We start from the raw sequence: 22,787 nt of genomic DNA on the forward strand, positions 1-22,787 counted from the left end.
TTGGTCTGTTGCGTACAAGTACGCTTGAAGTTTTGTAAATACTCAATAAATGTGATCTTACATGCGTACACACAAAAATGTCCCAATCGTAGCTTGCGTACCGGTGGATAGATAAAATAACTGAGGTATATTGAGAGGTTCTATTTTAGGACATGAACTTGACAACCTGCAGTCTTTCTTATCGTTTCTCATATTACAGATCAAAGGTAAATGACAAACACTAACATTTAAACTATATAATATTTTTAAAATTAATGGAAATTGGCACAATACCCAAATGAGTTTGATTGAGGTGAGTACAATTTATTTGGTTACTCAAAAGAAAAGCAGGATACCCAATTGAGATGAACACAAGGGAGTACATAACTCAATGACCCAAAACGTTATCTGTAGCTCTGGTGTGTGTGTCAGTGTGCATGCGTGCGCGCTGGTATTAGCCTGCCTTATTGTCGTTTTTTTCCAGGACATTAAGATAGAAAGTCACAATTTAGCATGGATATCCACTCACACACCGTATACGGAGTCGTGGCGTTGTTCCAGACCCTTTAAGCCGCACGCCAGGCAGGCTAACAACAAGTACTATCCTGTAATATGTTTTGTCTGACGCAGTCGGAGGATCGAACCAATGACTTGTCGCTCTCCGGACAGACACTGTATCCACTACACCACAGAAGCGGTTTATGTTTGGAGGTTTTAGTGATCAAAGTGACACCCACGTATAAACAACAAGTAGTTCTGTAGTTAACATGCAACGTGTGAGTCATTACTGCACAGTTACATTGGGTCATGTTGATAACATTCCGTTAAAAAAAACAGTTTACAAACAGGCCCAGACCTACCTCTGGTAACAAGACCGTGTTACTTAAGGGGGAGGGATAGTGAGTTAACATGGCGGAAAGCAACATTTCTCCACACCTGGATTGCTGGTATGAATCATAATGGACATAAATTGAAAAAGGTAATAACTGCATTGATTTCACCTGTCTGATTACACCTGGCGTACAGGTGTTGACGCAGAGTGATAAAAAATGATAGTGCATATCTCCTGTCTTATGTATACCCCGTCAACACCCTACTCTGTATTGACGTGCTCTTGACCCCACTGTAGAGTGACAGGATTTCCCCCGTGTCAGGTGCGACTCTGTGGTCGACTGCACTTTCACCATACCTTGCCGAGCCTGTGAAGCCAGTCGACACAATACACGACCTGTGTGAACATATGTAAGCGGTCTCCTTTACCCTGCACCTGATCCCCTGATCGCGGGAACACATAGGCCCACTACACTGCCGAGACTGGAGACAGGTAGGGGTTTCACTTTGTTGGTGCCTTCCTGGTTGTAGGTAGCTGTAGGTCAGATATTGCTAACCAGTACATTACATGGCCCTGTTTAGTGTTCACGTTTGTGTGCTTTGCTCTCTGTTTATGTCTCGGTCCCCATTTGTCACACGGCATTTGTCAGCCTTGACCGCCTGTGGGTATATGTACGAGAGACAATGGATGAGATCTCCAGTTGAATTCGTTACGGCTGCCCTTTCGTGGGAGTTCAAGGTCACCAGATTGTAACATAGTTATCATGATGAACATGACCGCTGAAATGAGCAAATGTTACTGAGATGTAAAGCTAAAACATGCTGCTCCATAACTGTTTAAACACACTGCCCAATATGTGTATACACAGGCTGACAATTGTATACTTCCTCACTTATAGCCGCGTGTATGTACAGACTAATAACTCCTTCCTGTCGATACATACAGACTTGTATAGTTGACCCGCGAATGAACTGCGCTTATAGATGTCCTGGCATATCGCCTGTTGGATGATATTAAATACGAAGTAATTACTACATAAAATACTCCTCCGTACACTGACTTCCAATCACACGGAGACAAATACAGAGTATTGTATCCAGTTACCGAACAGCGGACCGGACCCCGCTTGATGAGGTTCCTTCTGCCGTTCATCACCCTTCATCCAACACCACAGAGACGTAATGGCAATGTGAATGCAGTAATCGTATTACTGTTTATAAAATGTATACGTTCTACATCTTGATTGTCGTTTAATTCTTTTTAATCAGTTTCATGTAAAATGCCTTCATTATTTTGGATAATTTCTGTGAAATCGTGAACTCATCGATATCGGGTGATCAGGCTCGCTATACACTGCTTGGTTGACACATGTCATGGTATCCCAATTGCGTAGATCGATGCTCATGTTGTTGATCACTGGATTGTCTGGTCAAGGCTTGATTATTTACAAACCGCTGCCATATAGCGGAATATTGCTGAGTGCGGCGTGAAACAACAAACAGACAACAAACTACTGCTGCCCTGTAACGAACCGTGGTTGATACAGAATATGCATATTTCATAATTTGACTCGTTAAAAGTCGTATTTGATCTAACTGGACTATAACTGACAACATAACATTGTCGCGATGGAAACATGGATGGAGACCTTAAAGAAGGGATACCATGTATACGGCTTTTGACTGCGTGTAATACTCGAACAGCTTAAGGCATTATAAAATAGAGGTGATTTGTGGCTACCATAGAACTTGGGTAGGGAACGTAACGTGGAACCAGGTATCAGAACACTCTTACATTGTTTATTCGTTTATCCGGACAATATTAAAAACCCAACCGCATGTGTCCGGATAGGCGAGGTACACAGCCTCTACACGGAGACACAACACAAGACGGCCGTGCTTCAGTTAAGCTGCTGTACATACGTGAACCTGCCCTGGCGACTGGACACGGTTGGATGCTTACAACAGCCTTGGGAATTCATGGACGACATCATATTTGTGAATTATTGGCGACTTGTGGGTGTATTGTCCCGAGAAATGGTGAATGATTTGTGATTGATGACAAGACGCCTTGTGTTACTGAAAGTAGCAACCCCTATAAGTGCTAACTGATAATAATTTATTGTATTTATTTCAGATCTATAAAAGAAATAACTTGGTTGACGTATTTACAACAGTCGTATTTCTCATTTCAGGTTATGTAAGACGTTAAGTATTTTTAGGGAGACTATATAACGTTGTAGATTATCCCTGGTATGTGTAAGCTAAGCATCGCCAGTAAAGCTTTACTCTTTGTAATTCTGCTGATTGGGTGTGTCCATTGCATTAAAGGGTAGACAGGTCATCTTTGGAAGGCAAACAAAGTAGAAGCCAAGTTGATTATATGACTGGCACGAGTAACAATGTGAACGCCCTGCTTCTCAGGCCTATGTTGTCACCAGTGCACATTCCAGGACACTGTGCAGGGGAGTGGCAGGGTGAGTATTGTAGGTGTAGCACAAGGATTCCATCGTTGTACAACCCAGATACCTACTAGTTGGGTATCTTACCCGGTGTCACCAGAATCGACAATCTCCCTCCTCACATAGCTGCGTGTAAGATCATACTGTGCCACATCTTCATAAGTTGGTTGTGCACATCTTCAGGGGTCAGTAATAGTGAGCACAATGAATGTGTAACAGGGAAGATGCATATACAATCCGCCCGTTACCCCTAAATATATATATATATATAGACATAGAGAGAGAGAGAGAGAGAGAGAGAGAGAGACACTAAATTATCAAGGTTAGAGGTTAGCGTCAAGGGGAGATACAGGTGGAAGTCTTTCCCTGAACGTTACTACCATGACATCTGTTGCCAACACGCATGCTTGCAGTGCGAAATGACCTATCTAGACTTCGTTGTGGGACCCTTCCTCTACTTGAAGAGACTGACCGACTCGTCCCCACCCCCGCCCCCTCTAGAATGTACGTTACGCCCCTTGTTGAATCTGAAATACACTTCCTGTTTAAATGCAGTTTTTATTCAGATCTTCGCTTCAACCTATCAGAACAGCACGACTCGAATAACATTTTTTTTTATTCTTTATTTTTAGGCTCGTACTTTTGTCTGCCTGACAACAGGCGGTCTACATTACGAACTTTGTGCCCCATACAATCTGTATTCTCTGAGAAACATTAATGTCAGATATGGTTCATGCTACATGTGACCTCATTACTAAATATTTTTAGGTAGCTAAGTTACAAGTTTGCTGAGCGGTGGGGTAGCCTTGTGGTTAATGCGTTTGCTCGTCACGCCTTACACCTGGGTTCGATTCCCTACATGGATACAATGTGAGCAGCCCATTTCTGGTGTCCCCTGTCGTGATGTTGCTGGAATATTACTAAAAGCGGCGTAAAACTAAACCCACTCACAAGTTTGCTAAAGGTGGTGTTCCAGCTCGTGTGATAGTTTATACTGAGTATACTGTCGGGGACATTTCTGATGCAAGTCTATATTGGCGTCAAAAGGCCATGGGGCCATATACATAGGAGTCACGTACCATTAACACATGATATCCAGGTTAGGCTATCAGGTTTTTTGCATGAATAAATAGGCTACTCGGCGTTGTTGTAAAGGTTCCTTGGAGGAAGGGAAGGAATATTTAACACTGATATACGATAAGGGCTATTGAGGTAAATACTGTGTCGTAAATATGGCAAAAAGACATAAAATGAAATTATTCTTCGATAACGCTACAGAATGGAAACAAGTCTTAGGTTCTTTTCAACAGATAAATATCTTCCTGGATTATTTACTAAATCATTATGCCCTAGTCTAAGACGTCTAAAGACAATACGAACAACCCAGTGTCGTCAGTGGGCAGTGGTAGCCTAGTGGTTAAAGCGTTCGCTCGTCACGTCGAAGACCCGGATTCGATTCCCCATATGGGTACTATGTGTGAAGCCCATTTCTGGTGTCCCCCCGCCGTGGTATTGCTGGAATATTGCTACAAGCAGGGTAAAACCAAACTCACTCACTCACTCACTGTGTCGTAAGTTAGCTAAATAAGACTCTGGTTGAAGCAACGACTTGAACTGACGACAGGAACTTCAATCATGTCTGTAACTTCCGTAGGACACATCTTGACGTAGGAGACATCCTTGATGTAGGACACATCCTTGATGTAGGACACATCCTTGACGCACGCCAACAGGGCAGTAATATAAGTCAACATCACCATAATAACAGTCGTGATATTACATTTGAAAACATCGATCTCACTGTTACGTAGTTTCCACTTCAAACCCCCTTTCTAAATCATTTTCACATTTCAACTCTAATTACTGAATCAGACGCCTTTTTGAAATCTACGAAAGCTACATACAACTTTCGTTTGCTGAAGAATAAATATCTGCCAATGACTACACATAAGGTAAATAAGTATTAAAAAAGTTGAGTGGTACTGCCTGATGTGGTAAAGTTGAGTGGTACTGCCTGATGTGGTAAAGTTGATGAATGCGTGTATGACGTAGAAAAGAGTGTAGCTGTGATTCAGACATCCTTCAATGGTCAGTGAGCACGGATATTGTGCAGGCGCAACATCAATTCAAGCTGAAAGTCTGTACGTGAACACAAAAGACACGTGATAGAAACAATGGAGTCTGTTGGCAGGTATATTTGCCTGTAGTTGATGACAGGGCTGCCGGTAAGACACATGTAGCTCGCTGCAGCATTGGGAGAGCCTCTCCCTCAAGCCACAGGCTTTTGGTAATGTAGAACTGAAAGACCCGAGCTCCGCCAGTCAGTGGCACACTCTGATGACAACACTATTAAACTATCGTCTCTCCCTTAAGCACTCACTGTCACGCTTGATGACGACATAGCCTCATTGTCACACCTTGATGACGACGCTATAGCCGGTCACTGTCACGCTTGATGACGACGCTATAGCTATAGCGCGGTGACACTATAGCCGGTCACGCTTGGTGACGACGCTATAGCCGGTCACTGTCACGCTTGATGACGCTACCACTCAGCCGCTTTCATATAATCAGTTATATCAACCACGGCTGTTTTTTGTATAACCAACCAAGAGATATACAATATATATAGTAGATCTCCTCCTTATTGCGCTGTAACATTTTATGATGAGATTAGATACTCAAGATGGTCGATGTTGGTATTTTTGCGTCTCCCTGTAATGTTCAAGTTTAGAGATGGCTGCTGTGACGTCACCTTCACTCCAGTAGCACGTAATTCTCTCAGAAAGAGCTCCATCTTAGCAATCTAATGGCTTCCCGCACCCCTTTCAATTTGGATTTAAGAGATATAGAGGGACAAATACACTCCTGTTTACATCACTTGAAAGCTAAATATTCTGAAAGGCTGACCCAGTTTATTGCCCACTCCTCGGCAACAGGTAAACTTTTGAAAAATAATGGTTTAATAGTCGGTTTTTTTTTCAATTTCAGTACGGAAATTTGATAAGAATTGAAAATTGATGATGTGCAGTCAGTGTGTACCTTAGTGTGTTACTGTTGAATGCTTTCCCTCCTATGTGAGTCATGTGATGTGTTACTGTTGAATGCTTTCCCTCCTATGTGAGTCATGTGATGTGTTACTGTTGAATGCTTTCCCTCCTATGTGAGTCATGTGATGTGTTACTGTTGAATGCTTTCCCTCCTATGTGAGTCATGTGATGTGATGATGTGTTGAATGCTGTTGAATGATGTTTACTGTTGAATGTTGGAATGCTGTTGAATTTCCCTCCTATGTGAGTCATGTGATGTGTTACTGTTGAATGCTTTCCCTCCTATGTGAGTCAATGTTACTTTGCTTTCCTCCTATGTGAGTCATGTGATGTGTTACCGTTGAATGCTTTCCCTCCTATGTGAGTCATGTGATGTGTGACCGTTGAATGCTTTCCCTCCTATGTGAGTCATGTGATGTGTTACTGTTGAATGCTTTCCCTCCTATGTGAGTCATGTGATGTGTTACTGTTGAATGCTTTCCCTCCTATGTGAGTCATGTGATGTGTTACTGTTGAATGCTTTCCCTCCTATGTGAGTCATGTGATGTGTTACTGTTGAATGCTTTCCCTCCTATGTGAGTCATGTGATGTGTTACTGTTGAATGCTTTCCCTCAAATGTGAGTCATGTGATGTGTTACTGTTGAATGCTTTCCCTCCTATGTGAGTCATGTGATGTGTGACCGTTGAATGCTTTCCCTCCTATGTGAGTCATGTGATGTGTTACTGTTGAATGCTTTCCCTCCTATGTGAGTCATGTGATGTGTTACTGTTGAATGCTTTCCCTCCTATGTGAGTCATGTGATGTGTGACCGTAGTATTCACTGTAAAACAGCGTTGTGAGTGAGTGAGTGATTGAGTGAGTTAGTTTTACGCCGCACTCAGCAATATTCCAGTTATACGGCGGCTGTCTGTAAATAATCGAGTCTGAACCAGACAATCCAGTGATCAACAACATGAGCATCGATCTACGCAATTGGGATACCATGACATGTGTCAACCAAGCAGTGTATAGCGAGCCTGATCACCCGATTTCGTTAGACGCCTCTTACGACATGCATGGCTTATTGAAGACCAATTCTAACCCGGATCTTCACGGGTCTGCAGCTAAGGAACCAAGATGTTGTTCAGAAACTGTAAATACACGTCGCTGTATGGCTAATACAAGGCCGTTGCTACGTTAAGCCTTCACTCACAGTAAAGGACGCCTGCGTCCCTGGCGTACAGTCGGTGTTCACTGTAGGTGTTACGCCTCGCCATTGTAGGCCGAGCAACTTAAAAATTTGAAGAAACTTTCTTGTAATAAGGACACCCTTGTTTCAGGTAGCAGGACGCCGATCTTGGTTCCTGACGTAAGTTACAGCCTTCTGTAGACAACCCCAACCTGCTGGAATAATCATCGTCTTCGTCATCGGGACATGTAAACCGAGCGGTTTGTTTGTGCAAGAACTAGAAATGTCGTCTGTTGATGTGGAGAAGGACACTGCCGCGCCACCTGGTGATGCTGAGAGAAGTGAAGTGAAGAGGAACATCTTGTACACTGTGTCGGAGGTTCCGCCATGGTATTTGTGTATTCTCCTCGGCTTTCAGGTGAGTTTAATATCGCTCAAAATCGTATTACAGTTATATCAGGAATGTCCGAAGTTAAGCAGTTCTTCACAGCACCTTTATGAAAGCCTCTAGGAGAGAAACAGGTCGTTGATATATTTCTCGCACTGTTGCGTGATGTAACTCGGCATAGCATACTCCTGCCCTGTAAGGCTGGGTCACTCCGCCCCGTGTGTAACACCAGCACTGGGCTACACACATGCCATTGTCAGCTACAGAAAAATTCTGCACCTTTGAAATCCAATGCGATGATTGATCGACACGCTAGCATTCCGACGCTGCTACACATCAGCCGCCTTAAGTCTTTCTCTCTGACCAACTGCTGACTGTCTGTTGTGGGTGTGAAATGTATTGACGGAATACAGGCTGAATCGGCTCATTCCCACTTACCCAACTTGCTGGGGGGATTAAAAGAGATTAACAGTTACGGGTCAGTGATTGTGCAGGGTGAATTTGTTACCCCTGCTATGGTTGTGACATAAGTTCACCCAGCACTCTAATCAGGGCCGATCAGAGCAACCTCATGACCACCGGTTAACATATTTCACAAGATAAACTATATGAACCATATTCATATCATTTGCTACAGTACTTGGTCTACAGGGGCTGTAAGTTCAGTATCAAGAGTGAGTGAGTTAATATTTAACGTCACATAGGCAATATTTCGGCCATATCGTGACGAGAACATGTTTGATATTGAAATGGAATATGTGTATATTATATAACCCTGTCGTCAAAGGACAGTAAAACAACTAGAATATCACAATTACAATTAAATCTAATGTGGAAAGTTAAAACTAATAGCACTATTTGGACAATACAATATAAAAACAGGCCACAGATTGTCAACAACTGAAGGTAGATCACTACACTAGGGACTCAGTATCAAGACGAAGGACTGTTTTTTCCACCCCGACATTAAGGCCACTGGCTTTTTAAAGAAGGAACAAGGCTGGATGGAGGCATCTGTTCTTCAGCTAAGAAACGGTGCCAGACCTCCACCTAGGAAGAGAAGTTGCACTGAACCCTGCCTTGGAAATGTACAAGAGACTCAGTATCACATGTAACTGGTAATTAAGTGTGAAAGGTGTGCTGTGAAATATTGATGTATAATATGTGATATGATGTTGATGTTGTATTAAGTTGTATAAATGGATAACTTATATATATATAATTAATAAACACAGACAAACATTGAATCAAACGTAGTAGCATTTTATCCCATTTGGCCCCGGATACTATTTCACAGGGAACCAAATAAGGGATTAAAGGGGATTATCACACCCCAACTGAAACAAGAGGAGTTGGGTAAGTGGGAAGACCCCGCTGAATCGCCCTTTTAACGCTCTATTGGACACCTGGTGTTCCAGACAAACATCTGTCGTATAATACATGTATATATACACCAGGGGCTCCTTTCACCAAAGAAAACTTGAAGAAGCAGTTCAAATCCGGAGACACAAGCCCTCAATCAACAGAGACCAGGGATCTCTCATCCCTTCCGCATACAATGAACTGATAAAAACAACAGATTAGAGCACTCCAGCTATCATTGTTTATTAATCTTATCAGCTATGTATATTGGACGTGGTCACTTCATTATTACCGCCTCCCATTGTTTTCGTGTTAATCCCCTTGATTCATACCTACATGATGTTTTTACTTAATCTCTGTTGATGTTATATAAGTCCGTTCTGTGCTGTAGTACTTCACTCTTGCTTGACAACGGTATAAGAACCTATACCGAAACGTCGCATATACATTAAAGAAGTTGTTACCGGTATCTTACTTTCTGAAGTGACCTTCGTGGAAGCTGTCTCCGAAACCCGCCCTCTACAGCGTTAAACAAGCATGTCCAGAAACAAAGTGCAGTTTGTGCACGTACCACATGTTGGTATTTAATCTGCATGGGTTACGATGTTCAATATTGTTTCTGTTACAACTGTATGAAGAGAATTATCAGATGACAACCATGGCAAATCGTTGGTATGCCATGATGTATCCTATAAAGCAATTGGTCGTGAATGAATGTCCACGACACAGTTGTCAGTAAATAAGATTTACTTTGACCTTAATTATGACACTCGTTTTTGCCAAATCGTTCACTGCCGCCTCAGGCTCGGATGTAGCGACCTAAACGCCGATAAGTATAACAGACATTTAAAAGACAGCCCTTGTGGACATCAGAGTGAAAACGCCCTACACTATTTCCTCACTTGCCGTAACTATACGCGGATAAGACTTAATATGTATTTTTACACTACCGGTTATAACCTGGATACCATTCTTAAGGGAAACAAAGAACTTACTCCCTGTGTAAACCAGAAAATAGTTGAATCCGTCCACGATTATATAACCAAGACACAACGCTTTAAATTTTCTCAGGAAAATAATTAAATTTACTCAACAACCTTCTCATGATTGATTTATATTTCTACAATGGCTTGTGAGACACACACAACTGTAACTCTCTAACTTATGACTACTTAGAGAATAGTTGTATTTCATGTAATCTGTATATATTTATACATTTTAAAAATATTATATTTATGCAGTGGTCAGTATCGATGACGTCAAATCCTCCATTTTCATGTTGTATTATATGTTGCATGGGAGCGGTGTTAATATAAGCAGTAATGCTTGTTCACCAATCCCAATTCATCTTCATGAATAAAAATATGTTTAAATCAGTTGTCAGTCGTTTGGCCAGAACACACAAGTGAACCAATGAAGGGAAGGATCGCCCACGTTCTGGACGATCCAGGGTGACGTCAAATCCTGAAGACACGACGCACTGGGGCTCACTCGACATCAACCAATGACCACAATCACTATTCTGAAGCACCACTGGTTACCATTTCGCCGGCTCTCCACAGAACAAGATGGCCGTCAAGGCGAAGTTACGGAAAAATCGCTCTCCAGTTTATACGTATCTAGAGAAGTTTATGCACGTTTGCTTCAAACAAAAGTGATACGTATGTCAAGCTGATGCCCCTGACATCGATACTGGTAAATTTGGTTACATTATCTGACTCCACTCCACGTTCTGATGAGATTTTGAAATGAAACTTTGCTAAACATATGAAGAAGAACTATGTCCATGAAGCTTGGTTATTACGTAGAGGGTAATGTCCGAGTAACTCTCCATTCCTGAAAAATAATGGAGAGTTACGAGGATATTACCCTACTTAAATTACATTCGAAGTATTGGGAATATTTCTGTTATCAAAATTAAATGTCTAAATGACAAAATGAAGGTTTTATTTTGAAACTGGTACACATCGCTCCATTCCTGAAAAGTAATGGAGCGAACAGACAATGGAATGACGTCACAAATGTAATTTAAATCATCGGCTAATGTGCGTGCTCGGTAATTGATAGACAATGGCCGGGACAACCAACGACTCTGAAGACAGGTATCTTACGCAACAGGTGGAGGACATAGACAATGATATCTTCAACGAGGTTCACAACAAACTGGGTCAGCTTGACCGTGTGTCGTTTGAAAACGAAGTTTTGGAAATATACTCAGGTGACGGAGGAAAGATAAACGAGGCTCGACACAGTCTATGGAAAGACTTCCGCCCGTATCCCCCCTTAAATTTCATTCTAAATAGTCAAATCGTATCACCTGAATAATATTCGTCATCTGATAAGAATGAGTTTTAACATGTTTCATTAATTATATCTACATACTGATAGATATATCCAACATCTATAAATGTCACCCAATTTAGGGGGGATACGGGCGGAAGTCTTACCCGCCCACGAATTGTAATCATTTCGCCGGCTCTCCACAGAACATTCCGGAACAGCCTACTACTGAGCGATCGGGTACAACTCTAGAGGTACACCTCTAGAAGGGTCTTCAAGCGTCCTCTACTACTGAGCGATCGGGTACACCTCTAGAAGGGTCTTCAAGCGTCCTCTACTACTGAGCGATCGGGTACACATCTAGAAGGGTCTTCAAGCGTCCTCTACTACTGAGCGATAGGGTACAACTCTAGAGGTACACATCTAGAAGGGTCTTCAAGCGTCCTCTACTACTGAGCGATCGGGTACACCGCTAGAAGGGTCTTCAAGCGTCCTCTACTACTGAGCGATCGGGTACAACTCTAGAGGTACAACTCTAGAAGGGTCTTCAAGCGTCCTCTACTACTGAGCGATCGGGTACAACTCTAGAGGTACACCTCTAGAAGGGTCTTCAAGCGTCCTCTACTACTGAGCGATAGGGTACACCTCTAGAAGGGTCTTCAAGCGTCCTCTACTACTGAGCGATCGGGTACAACTCTAGAAGGGTCTTCACGCGTCCTCTACTACTGAGCGATCGGGTACAACTCTAGAGGTACACCTCTAGAAGGGTCTTCAAGCGTCCTCTACTACTGAGCGATCGGGTACACCTCTAGAGGTACACCTCTAGAAGGGTCTTCAAGCGTCCTCTACTACTGAGCGATCGGGTACAGCGTCCTGCTACTACTCTCCCGGGTACTCTGAGGTACACCTCTAGAAGGGTCTTCAAGCGTCCTCTACTACTGAGCGATCGGGTACAACTCTAGAGGTACACCTCTAGAAGGGTCTTCAAGCGTCCTCTTCTACTGAGCGATCGGGTACAACTCTAGAGGTACACCTCTAGAAGGGTCTTCAAGCGTCCTCTACTACTGAGCGATAGGGTACAACTCTAGAGCGATCGGGTACACCATCTAGAAGGGTCTTCAAGCGTCCTCTACTACTGAGCGATCGGGTACCTCTACTACTCAGCGTCCTCTACTACTGAGCGATCGGGTACAACTCTAGAGGTACACCTCTAGAAGGGTCTTCAAGCGTCCTCTACTACTGAGCGATCGGGTACAACTCTAGAAGGGGTACACCTCGTCCTCTACTACTGAGCGATCGATCGGGTACAACTCTAGAGGTACACCTCTAGAAGGGTCTTCAAGCGTCCTCTACTACTGAGCGATCGTCCTAGAAGGGTCTTCAAGCGTCCTCTACTACTGAGCGATCGGGTACACCTCTAGAGGTACACCTCTAGAAGGGTCTTCAAGCGTCCTCTACTACTGAGCGATCGGGTACAACTCTAGAGGTACACATCTAGAAGGGTCTTCAAGCGTCCTCTACTACTGAGCGATCGGGTACAACTCTAGAGGTACACCTCTAGAAGGGTCTTCAAGCGTCCTCTACTACTGAGCGATCGGGTGCACATCTAGAAGGGTCATCAAGCGTCCTCTACTACTGAGCGATCGGGTACAACTCTAGAGGTACACATCTAGAAGGGTCTTCAAGCGTCCTCTACTACTGAGCGATCGGGTACACCTCTAGAAGGGTCTTCAAGCGTCCTCTACTACTGAGCGATCGGGTACAACTCTGAGCGTCCTCTACTGCTAGGCGATCGGGTACAACTCTAGAGAATTTTACATCTAGAAGGGTCGTCCTCTTCTACTGAGCGATCGAATTTTCCTCAACTCTGAGCTCGATCAGAAGGTACACATCTCTGAAAGGGTCTTCAAGCGTCCTCTACTGAGCGATCGGAGCGATACACCTCTAGAAGGGTCTTCAAGCGTCCTCTACTACTGAGCGATCGGGTACAACTCTAGAGGTAGGGATCTTCAACTACTCTGAGCGATCGGGGGTCTTCTAGAAAGCAAGCGTCTACTACTACTGAGCGCAATCTAGGGGTACACATCTAGAAGGGTCTTCAAGCGTCCTCTACTACTGAGCGATCGGGTACAACTCTAGAGGTACACATCTAGAAGGGTCTTCAAGCGTCCTCTACTACTGAGCGATCGGGTACAACTCTAGAGGTACACCTCTAGAAGGGTCTTCAAGCGTCCTCTACTACTGAGCGATCGGGTACAACTCTAGAGGTACACCTCTAGAAGGGTCATCAAGCGTCCTCTCTACTACTGAGCGATCGGGTACACCTCTAGAGGTACACATCTAGAAGGATCTTCAAGCGTCCTCTACTACTGAGCGATCATCGCCAACTAACACGTTTGGCAAGGCTGTAATCTGAGCATTAGGCGAAGAATATTTTAGTCTGATGAAAGCGGATTCCGTTTTCATGTAACTGATAAACGCTTGAGAGTTTGGAGGCAGAGAGATAGAGCATTTGCAGCTAAAAACATGCAACCAGCTGATGGTGTTGATATATGTTTCTCATGACTGTAAACTTGGTGACAATACGTAGGAATTGACGGCGTATCGTATATCGAGAAAGTATGTATGGCAACGTTTCCATTCACATGTTGAATCAACAATTCTCCAGCAATCCGTCTGAACAATTTGTGAGACACAGCTAAATAGAATTAAATCGGCTTTATATTGCTCACCTGCAGTTTATATAGACAACTTGCATGTTTTAAACACACGCAGATATCCACGCACGCATTCTCACACTTTCCAAACACACACACATACTTACCGGAATACTCGAACAATACTGTACTGCTAACATTTGCTGTACTTCTGATGTGGTCATGGAAGATTATGTGATGTTGCCGTTTATAAGTCCATTGTCCGTTCACTTGAGGTCTTTGATACAGTTTTGACATACGACTGTATTTTCAGCAATTCCTGACGGCGTTCGGCGCCACGTTCTCCTACCCCATTCTGATGGCCCCCTTCCTGTGTCTCGCAGGGGACTCCGTCGGGCTCAGCGAGGTCATCAGCACCGTAATCTTCGTGTCTGGCATCTCAACACTGCTGCAAACAACGCTGGGAGTCAGGTGGGTTCTGGGTGAGGTTGGTATGGTGAGGTTGGTCGGGTGAGGTTGGTTCTGGGTGAGGTGAGTTTTGGGTGAGGTTGGTGGGGTGAGGTTGTTGGTGGGGTGAGGTGGAAACTGGGTGAGTTTGTTGGTAGGTGAGGTGGAAACTGGATGAGGTTGTTGGTGGGGTGAGGTGGAAACTGGGTGAGGTGGGTTCTGGGTGAGGGTGTTGGTGGGGTGAGGTGGAAACTGGGTGAGTTGTTAGTGGGAGCAGTCGGTGGAGCGAGGTTGTTGATGGGTGAGGTTGTTGGTGGCGTTAGGTTGTTGTTTCGGTGGGTACTCACTCCCTCACTCACTCTGTTGCAGACTCCCCATCATTCAAAGCATCAGCTACTCCTTCATCACTCCGGTCATCTCACTCATGTCCATCCGTGAGTGGCAGTGCCCCTACACTGATGCATCAGGTGAGCTAACGCCTACTTTATTCTAAACTCTAACGCTTTAAATGAATAGCTAGAAAAATGAGACGTACAAGTCGGGTACTGGTGCGATACCGAAATTTTGTAACCACACTCAAATATCAGAATAGAATGGAGGTACACTGGTTGGTCGAGACACAGCGATCTTCTTGACGCTCTCTAACAAGACCGCACGTACTGTTGCCATGGCGATCTGTGTTGACTACACTTCCTGTTTCAGCGAACCAAACCAGTCTACCGGAAGTGGGCAGCGAGGAACACAAAAGCATGTGGCAGGCCCGTCTTGCTGAGGTACATTACTTAATATATTTGACATTATATGGTCTCACTGCTCGATTGTTCGGAGTATCCCAGATAGCATTCGGACGTTGGTCCAACGTTGGTAGTGTTGGCAAAACCATTGAATGGGTGGGCCAACGTTGGGCCAACGTCTGAATGCTATCTGGGATTCACTGTAGCCTGACTGTCTTGGCCCGACCCACACAGTGACTACAGAGCTGACGTGTGTTACTACCTATTGTTTCAGTGTGAGGTACTAGTCAGACGTAAGTAAGTGTATAAAGCAGATGTAAGCACATGTATGAAGCATGTAAGCACATGTACGATGAATGTAAGCACATGTACGAAGCATGTAAACATATGTACGAAGCATCTAGGCTCATGTATGAAGAATATAAGCGCACGTACGATGAATTTAAGCATATGTACGAAGCATGTAGGTTCATGTACGAAGAATATAAGCACATATACGATGGATTTAAGCATATGTACGAAACATCTAGGCTCATGTATGAAGAATGTAAGCACATGTACGATGAATGTAAGCACATGTACGAAGCATGTAGGATCATGTATGAAGAATGTAAGCACATGTACGATGAATGTGAGCACATGTACGAAGCATGTAGGTTCATGTACGAAGAAAATAAGCACATATAAGCACATGTACGAAGCGTGTTATTCCGTCAACTCTATCCTCAGTGTTATCCTCCCACTGAGACATTCTGGCCACGTCATCTACCACAGCATGGCGGCTACAACTAGAAAAATGCCGGCCCAATGCCGCAACAGTTAAACAAATGTTCATTTTGTTTAACCTTCTTGGACATATGATATACAGTGTGTGTTTATTTCAAGGTGCAAGGTGCCCTACTGGTGTCGTCGCTGTTTCAAATTGTGATTGGCTTCAGTGGATTAATGGGACTGCTGATGAATTTCATTGGTCCACTGACGATCACCCCCACCATCGCTCTCATTGGCCTGTCCCTGTTTGAGGCGGCCTCGGACAAGGCAAGCAGCCAATGGTGGATCGCATTGACGTGAGTGAAACTATCCAAACTATTCTAGGATAGAAACCGAAACTGATAGACTGGATAGACTGAAACACTGTGTCGACCTTGTATAGATGTAGACAGTAATGTCTATTATACATAACTGAAATTATCATTCTTGCACAAGGTTTATGTAAAATTTACATACATTTGCAGAACATAATGATTCCCATATTATAGTCTCTGCAAGTCTGAGGCGTGGTTAGAACTAACGCCTACAAATGTTAACTTGGAAATGTGTGAGTGAGTGGGTTTAGTTTTACGCCGCATTCAGCAATAGTTTAGTTTATATGTCTGTGGTTTGTAAATAACCGAGTCTAGACCAGGCAATACAGTGATCAACTGCATGAGCATCGATCTGAGCAATTGGGGTAGGATGACATGTGTCAATCAACTCAGCGAGTCTAGTCTGAAAACCCGTTAGTCGCCTCTCACGACAAGCATGGGTTATATGAAAAATCTTCACGGATAAATGCGGAAATGAAGAATTTCCATCATGATGTTGCTTTACACTGAATACCTCAGGGTTGAACAGTCATCGGCTGTAAGCCAGTGATCACTTCCGGGTTTAACACAGTGCTCACCTCAGGGTTCAACAGTGATTACTTCATGTGTGAACTTGTTTTAGAATATGAGGCTTGTTTCGCGTTGCCGTTCATCCGTATATAATATAGGAGATTTGTGAATACCAGGATGCTATGATCGTGATTCCATTCAAAGCCAGATTCTCGGCAACCTCCATCACGGCTGTCTCCAAAGTGGTAAACGTTTAACACGACACGTGACAAATCTGACATACTGCTAAGACGTACTGAGATTGTGGACGTACTGTCTGCAGCCCACGCATGTATTGTGATCCTTGTATTCCAGGACGATCGCCCTGATCGCTCTGTTCTCCCAGTATCTGAGGAATGTGGACGTACTGTCTGCAGCCCACGCATGTATTGTGATCCTTGTATTCCAGGACGATCGCCCTGATCGCTCTGTTCTCCCAGTATCTGAGGAATGTGGACGTACTGTCTGCAGCCCACGCATGTATTGTGCTCCTTGTATTCCAGGACGATCGCCCTGATCGCTCTGTTCTCCCAGTATCTGAGGAATGTAGACGTACTGTCTGCGGCCCACGCATGTATTGTGCTCCTTGTATTCCAGGACGATCGCCCTGATCGCTCTGTTCTCCCAGTATCTGAGGAATGTGGACGTACTGTCTGCAGCCCACGCATGTATTGTGATCCTTGTATTCCAGGACGATCGCCCTGATCGCTCTGTTCTCCCAGTATCTGAGGAATGTGGACGTACCGTCTGCAGCCCACGCATGTATTGTGATCCTTGTATTCCAGGACGATCGCCCTGATCGCTCTGTTCTCCCAGTATCTGAGGAATGTGGACGTACTGTCTGCAGCCCACGCATGTATTGTGATCCTTGTATTCCAGGACGATCGCCCTGATCGCTCTGTTCTCCCAGTATCTGAGGAATGTGGACGTACCGTCTGCAGCCCACGCATGTATTGTGCTCCTTGTATTCCAGGACGATCGCCCTGATCGCTCTGTTCTCCCAGTATCTGAGGAATGTAGACGTACTGTCTGCGGCCCACGCATGTATTGTGCTCCTTGTATTCCAGGACGATCGCCCTGATCGCTCTGTTCTCCCAGTATCTGAGGAATGTGGACGTACTGTCTGCAGCCCACGCATGTATTGTGATCCTTGTATTCCAGGACGATCGCCCTGATCGCTCTGTTCTCCCAGTATGTGAGGAATGTGGACGTACTCGTCTGCAGCCCACGCATGTATTGTGATCCTTGTATTCCAGGACGATCGCCCTGATTGCTCTGTTCTCCCAGTATCTGAGGAATGTGGACGTACTGTCTGCAGCCCACGCATGTATTGTGATCCTTGTATTCCAGGACGATCGCCCTGATCGCTCTGTTCTCCCAGTATCTGAGGAATGTGGACGTACTGTCTGCAGCCCACGCATGTATTGTGATCCTTGTATTCCAGGACGATCGCCCTGATCGCTCTGTTCTCCTAGTATCTGAGGAATGTGGACGTACTGTCTGCAGCCCACGCATGTATTGTGATCCTTGTATTCCAGGACGATCGCCCTGATCGCTCTGTTCTCCCAGTATCTGAGGAATGTGGACGTACTGTCTGCGGCCCACGCATGTATTGTGATCCTTGTATTCCAGGACGATCGCCCTGATCGCTCTGTTCTCCCAGTATCTGAGGAATGTGGACGTACTGTCTGCAGCCCACGCATGTATTGTGATCCTTGTATTCCAGGACGATCACCCTGATCGCTCTGTTCTCCCAGTATCTGAGGAATGTGGACGTACTGTCTGCAGCCCACGCATGTATTGTGATCCTTGTATTCCAGGACGATCGCCCTGATCGCTCTGTTCTCCCAGTATGTGAGGAATGTGGACGTACTGTCTGCAGCCCACGCATGTATTGTGCTCCTTGTATTCCAGGACGATCGCCCTGATCGCTCTGTTCTCCCAGTATGTGAGGAATGTGGACGTACTGTCTGCAGCCCACGCATGTATTGTGATCCTTGTATTCCAGGACGATCGCCCTGATCGCTCTGTTCTCCCAGTATCTGAGGAATGTGGACGTACTGTCTGCAGCCCACGCATGTATTGTGCTCCTTGTATTCCAGGACGATCGCCCTGATCGCTCTGTTCTCCCAGTATCTGAGGAATGTGGACGTACTGTCTGCAGCCCACGCATGTATTGTGATCCTTGTATTCCAGGACGATCGCCCTGATCGCTCTGTTCTCCTAGTATCTGAGGAATGTGGACGTACTGTCTGCGGCCCACGCATGTATTGTGCTCCTTGTATTCCAGGACGATCGCCCTGATTGCTCTGTTCTCCCAGTATCTGAGGAATGTCCGCGTGCCCTGTGCTACATACTCCCGCCAAGATGGATGTTCTCGGACCAGCTTACAACTCTTCAACCTGTTTCCTGTATGTATATGGTTCTGTTACTATCAGTCACATGTGTTCGCATCTCCCTCATTATGTAATAGTCCGTCCAGTGTGTAACATTGACAAATGACCTCTGCCCATGCTTCCGTCGACATTCAGGATTCACACATGTTGTGCTTGTAAGTCACAGTTAAAACGCTTTTGAAAGTATTTACGACAGCGTCGTTGTGTTATGGAAAATATTCCCCATGCACCAGGTGTGTAGTTTCTTTTGTACTTCAGTTTAATTGTAAGAACTATAACCATGTGTAGTTGTTCAACCACAGACTTGGATAGTAGAGAACGGGCAATCATCTCAGTGAATAGATCAGCCATGAATCATTATCGCTGTTTGAATGAGTGGACCTTGTAGGCTGAAGGCTATTTCAACATTATATCTCGTCATGCTTAATGTGGGAGAATATTCCATTTCCAAACTCTACGTACACCACTACAGTGAAACTGAAGATCCCGAATCAAAATCAGGACATATGAGAAGAAATCTATGGGTAGTAACTCTCCACTGCAAGTTTGGGCACCTAAGAAAACTAACCTGCTAACGTTTTCCCTTGGTCCTCTTGCCCCGTACTCCTGTTCCCTCCAGGGAATCAGTATTGACTTGTTCATGTCTTCCAGGTGCTGCTGGCGATCGTCTCCGCCTGGGTCATATGTGTGATCCTCACTGTGACAGGTGCGCTCCCTGATGACCCCAAGGGCTGGGGCTACCAGGCCCGCACTGACATCCGGACAGATGTACTCTACAAAGCCAGCTGGTTCAGATTCCCCTACCCAGGTAGGACGGTAGTGCACCCAAAGTGCATATCTTCCCATGCTTATCAGAGGCGTTTACAGTATGCGGGCGGTGGGGGTAGCCTAGTGGAAAAAGGTTCGCTCATCACGCCGAAGACCCGTGTTCGGCTTCCCACACGGGTACAATGTGTGCAGCCCATGTCTGGTGTCGTGATATTGCTGGAATATTGCTTACAGAGGCGTAAAACCACACTCACTCACTCACTCACTCACGATAAGTGACCTTCATGTGTGTAGATTAGCCTGGATATAGGATCAAATGAATGTGTTGTGTAGTCTTATTACCTCACAGACAACATGCTGCAGTTCTACCTTGTCTGTCTCTGTCTCGACAGACAGAGATCCACAACGGCAAACACACGCCAGTCACACATCTGGACCTCAGGCCAGGTGTGGGGTATTTTCAGGTACAGAAGCTGACTCCATGTCATAGATGTCGAGATGCAAATAGTAAATCCATACACATTCCAACCCTGTATTGAGCTATGTGAGAGTTAAACCCATACACGTATGACTCACTGAACCTACGCCACGGAGATTTCACACAGAGACCTCAAGGTGTACTGGTCGATAGAATGCCTCTGATGGTGTAGTGGTTAGAGCGTCCGCCCGGAGGCCGGAAGGTCGTGGGTTCGATTCCCGGCTACGTCATACCAAAAGACGTTAAAATATGGTACTTGTTGGTCCCTGCATGGCGCTCGGCATTAATGGGTACAACAAGGACTGGTCGGCTCGGAGTCAGTATAATGTGTCTGAGTGAGGTATTTAATCTGTTTATGGTATCTCAGTGGGCTAGCACTATACAGACAGCTTAAGTCTGGGCAAGTACAAGCAGCCACATATACACACGCATGCACGTCGTCTTATGAGTGAAATATTTTTAAGTAAGACGTTAAACCCCATTTCACTTCGCAGAGGAACGAACGTATAAGGGTATAACCGAGATATATCCAGCATAGAGTAAATTGTTGTATGGAATGAAAGATTTGACGGAAGTACCCGAAGCGGCCATAAAATATTTACAAAGCCTCCCATGGTGGCAGAATGTGTCAGGTGTTTGACGATCAAGGTTTTGCGTTTTAACTGGCTATTTGACAGCACGAAATTTCAAACAGATAATGTTTGGGTTATCCACGAGGAGCGATGAGTGGTCAGTATACTCAAGGTTTTGGCAACAAGCTTACCGTATGTGGTGTTTAACTCATAATACTCAAACCTGATCATGTAATTATTCCTGGTAACGTGTGCAGACATTGACTGACAGAATGTGTATCCAAATTGTATTATGTATGAAAACCTGTCTGCAGCCCAACTAAACTGGAGTGGAGTACATTACTTAGGAGATAAACGTCCTGTGTTGGAAAATCAGAGGTATATGAGAGCTATTATAATTTCGTTATATAACTCTGATTTTCCAACACAGGACGTTTATCTCCATTCTGGGGCAGTGGGGTAGCCTAGTGGTTAAAGCGTTGGCTCGTCACGCCGAAGACCCGGGTTCGAATCCCCACATGGGTACAATGAGTGAAGCTCATTTCTGGTGTCCCCCGCCGTGATATTGCTGGAATATTGTTAAAAGCGGCGTAAAACCAAACTCAGTCAGTCAGTTATCTCCATTCTACCATATCCGCGTTATAAGATTTAAACAAACACATAACGTGATTATATACCTCTGAATGACTTTGATAAACCAATCACAATCCAGTATTTACTGAAGTCATGGTAAAATGACTCGTGACATCTCATCCACATCACTCTTATTACTTGGAACGAAAATAAACACCGGAAGTAGATCTTTGTGGTGATAACTTTACTTAATAGTGTTTGTTATCACAGGGCAGTGGGGCATACCGACTGTGAGCGTGGCCGGGGTGTTTGGCATGCTTGCAGCTCTTCTCGCCTCCATGATTGAATCAGTTGGAGATTACTACGCATGCGCAAGGCTATCTGGAGCGCCGCCACCGCCAAGTAGTGCTGTGAGTAGAGGTGAGACTTTGGAAGAATCAAAGGTTTATGTTTTACCATTGATACATAATCTACTAACATTGAAAATACAATGGTGTTACTTTCTGTCTGTTTATCTTCCATGAATCGAAACATGTACAAAAGCATCTACATTCGAAATCTCTGCTACAACTGTAAATCGCAAACACACGCAAAGGCAAGGAAACTGTACTCCTGAAAATAAATATTAGGGATTTGCGCCAGACGTAGTGTTTGTCACATGTGCATCAAAACTTGCAAATATCCTTTAAATGTCTTCTATAAACGTATTGAAGGCTTTACTGAGGCCTTGAATGACGTCATTCTGGGAACACAACTGTTGTCGTACGGCGCTTTTTAAAACTCTTCGCGAAATGTTTGAGCTGCCAGAATACTGCTAGATATTAACGGATAGGTGACTGGCGGGATGTCTGTCTGACTCATGCACAGCTCCAAAAGGAAACATTTCATGGAGCGGTTTCACGGGTCAGTAATATTTCTGGCTCAAGTTGGTAGAGAAGTAGAAGACAACTGGCTACTTGACCATAGCTATGTGTTGTGTCAGTAAGCTGACCACAAGAAAAACCTG

At 44.6% G+C, this 22,787-nt stretch overlaps 1 protein-coding gene across 3 annotated transcripts in view; it reads left to right on the forward strand.

Moving 5' to 3' along the window:
- Positions 1-822: 822 nt before the first annotated feature.
- Positions 823-22,787, forward strand: part of LOC124274825 (solute carrier family 23 member 1-like) — a 31,058-nt gene continuing 9,093 nt past the window's right edge. Inside the window, exons 1-9 of one of the 3 annotated variants that reach the window (XM_046710193.1) lie at positions 823-958; positions 7,644-7,910; positions 14,493-14,650; positions 14,996-15,093; positions 15,329-15,399; positions 16,246-16,427; positions 19,285-19,405; positions 20,042-20,198; positions 22,052-22,201. In XM_046710193.1, coding sequence (XP_046566149.1) covers positions 7,776-7,910; positions 14,493-14,650; positions 14,996-15,093; positions 15,329-15,399; positions 16,246-16,427; positions 19,285-19,405; positions 20,042-20,198; positions 22,052-22,201 — 1,072 coding nt within the window. In that variant the 5' untranslated portion in view covers positions 823-958; positions 7,644-7,775. Of the gene's footprint in view, positions 959-980; positions 1,304-7,643; positions 7,911-14,492; positions 14,651-14,995; positions 15,094-15,328; positions 15,400-16,245; positions 16,428-19,284; positions 19,406-20,041; positions 20,199-22,051; positions 22,202-22,787 lie in introns of those variants that run through there. The other 2 variants (XM_046710192.1, XM_046710194.1) reach the window with 2 other exon arrangements.

This window comes from Haliotis rubra, unplaced genomic scaffold, assembly GCF_003918875.1.
Source record: "Haliotis rubra isolate DU_JTF1 unplaced genomic scaffold, ASM391887v1 Scf1948, whole genome shotgun sequence".
NCBI classification, from domain to species: Eukaryota; Metazoa; Mollusca; class Gastropoda; order Lepetellida; family Haliotidae; genus Haliotis; species Haliotis rubra.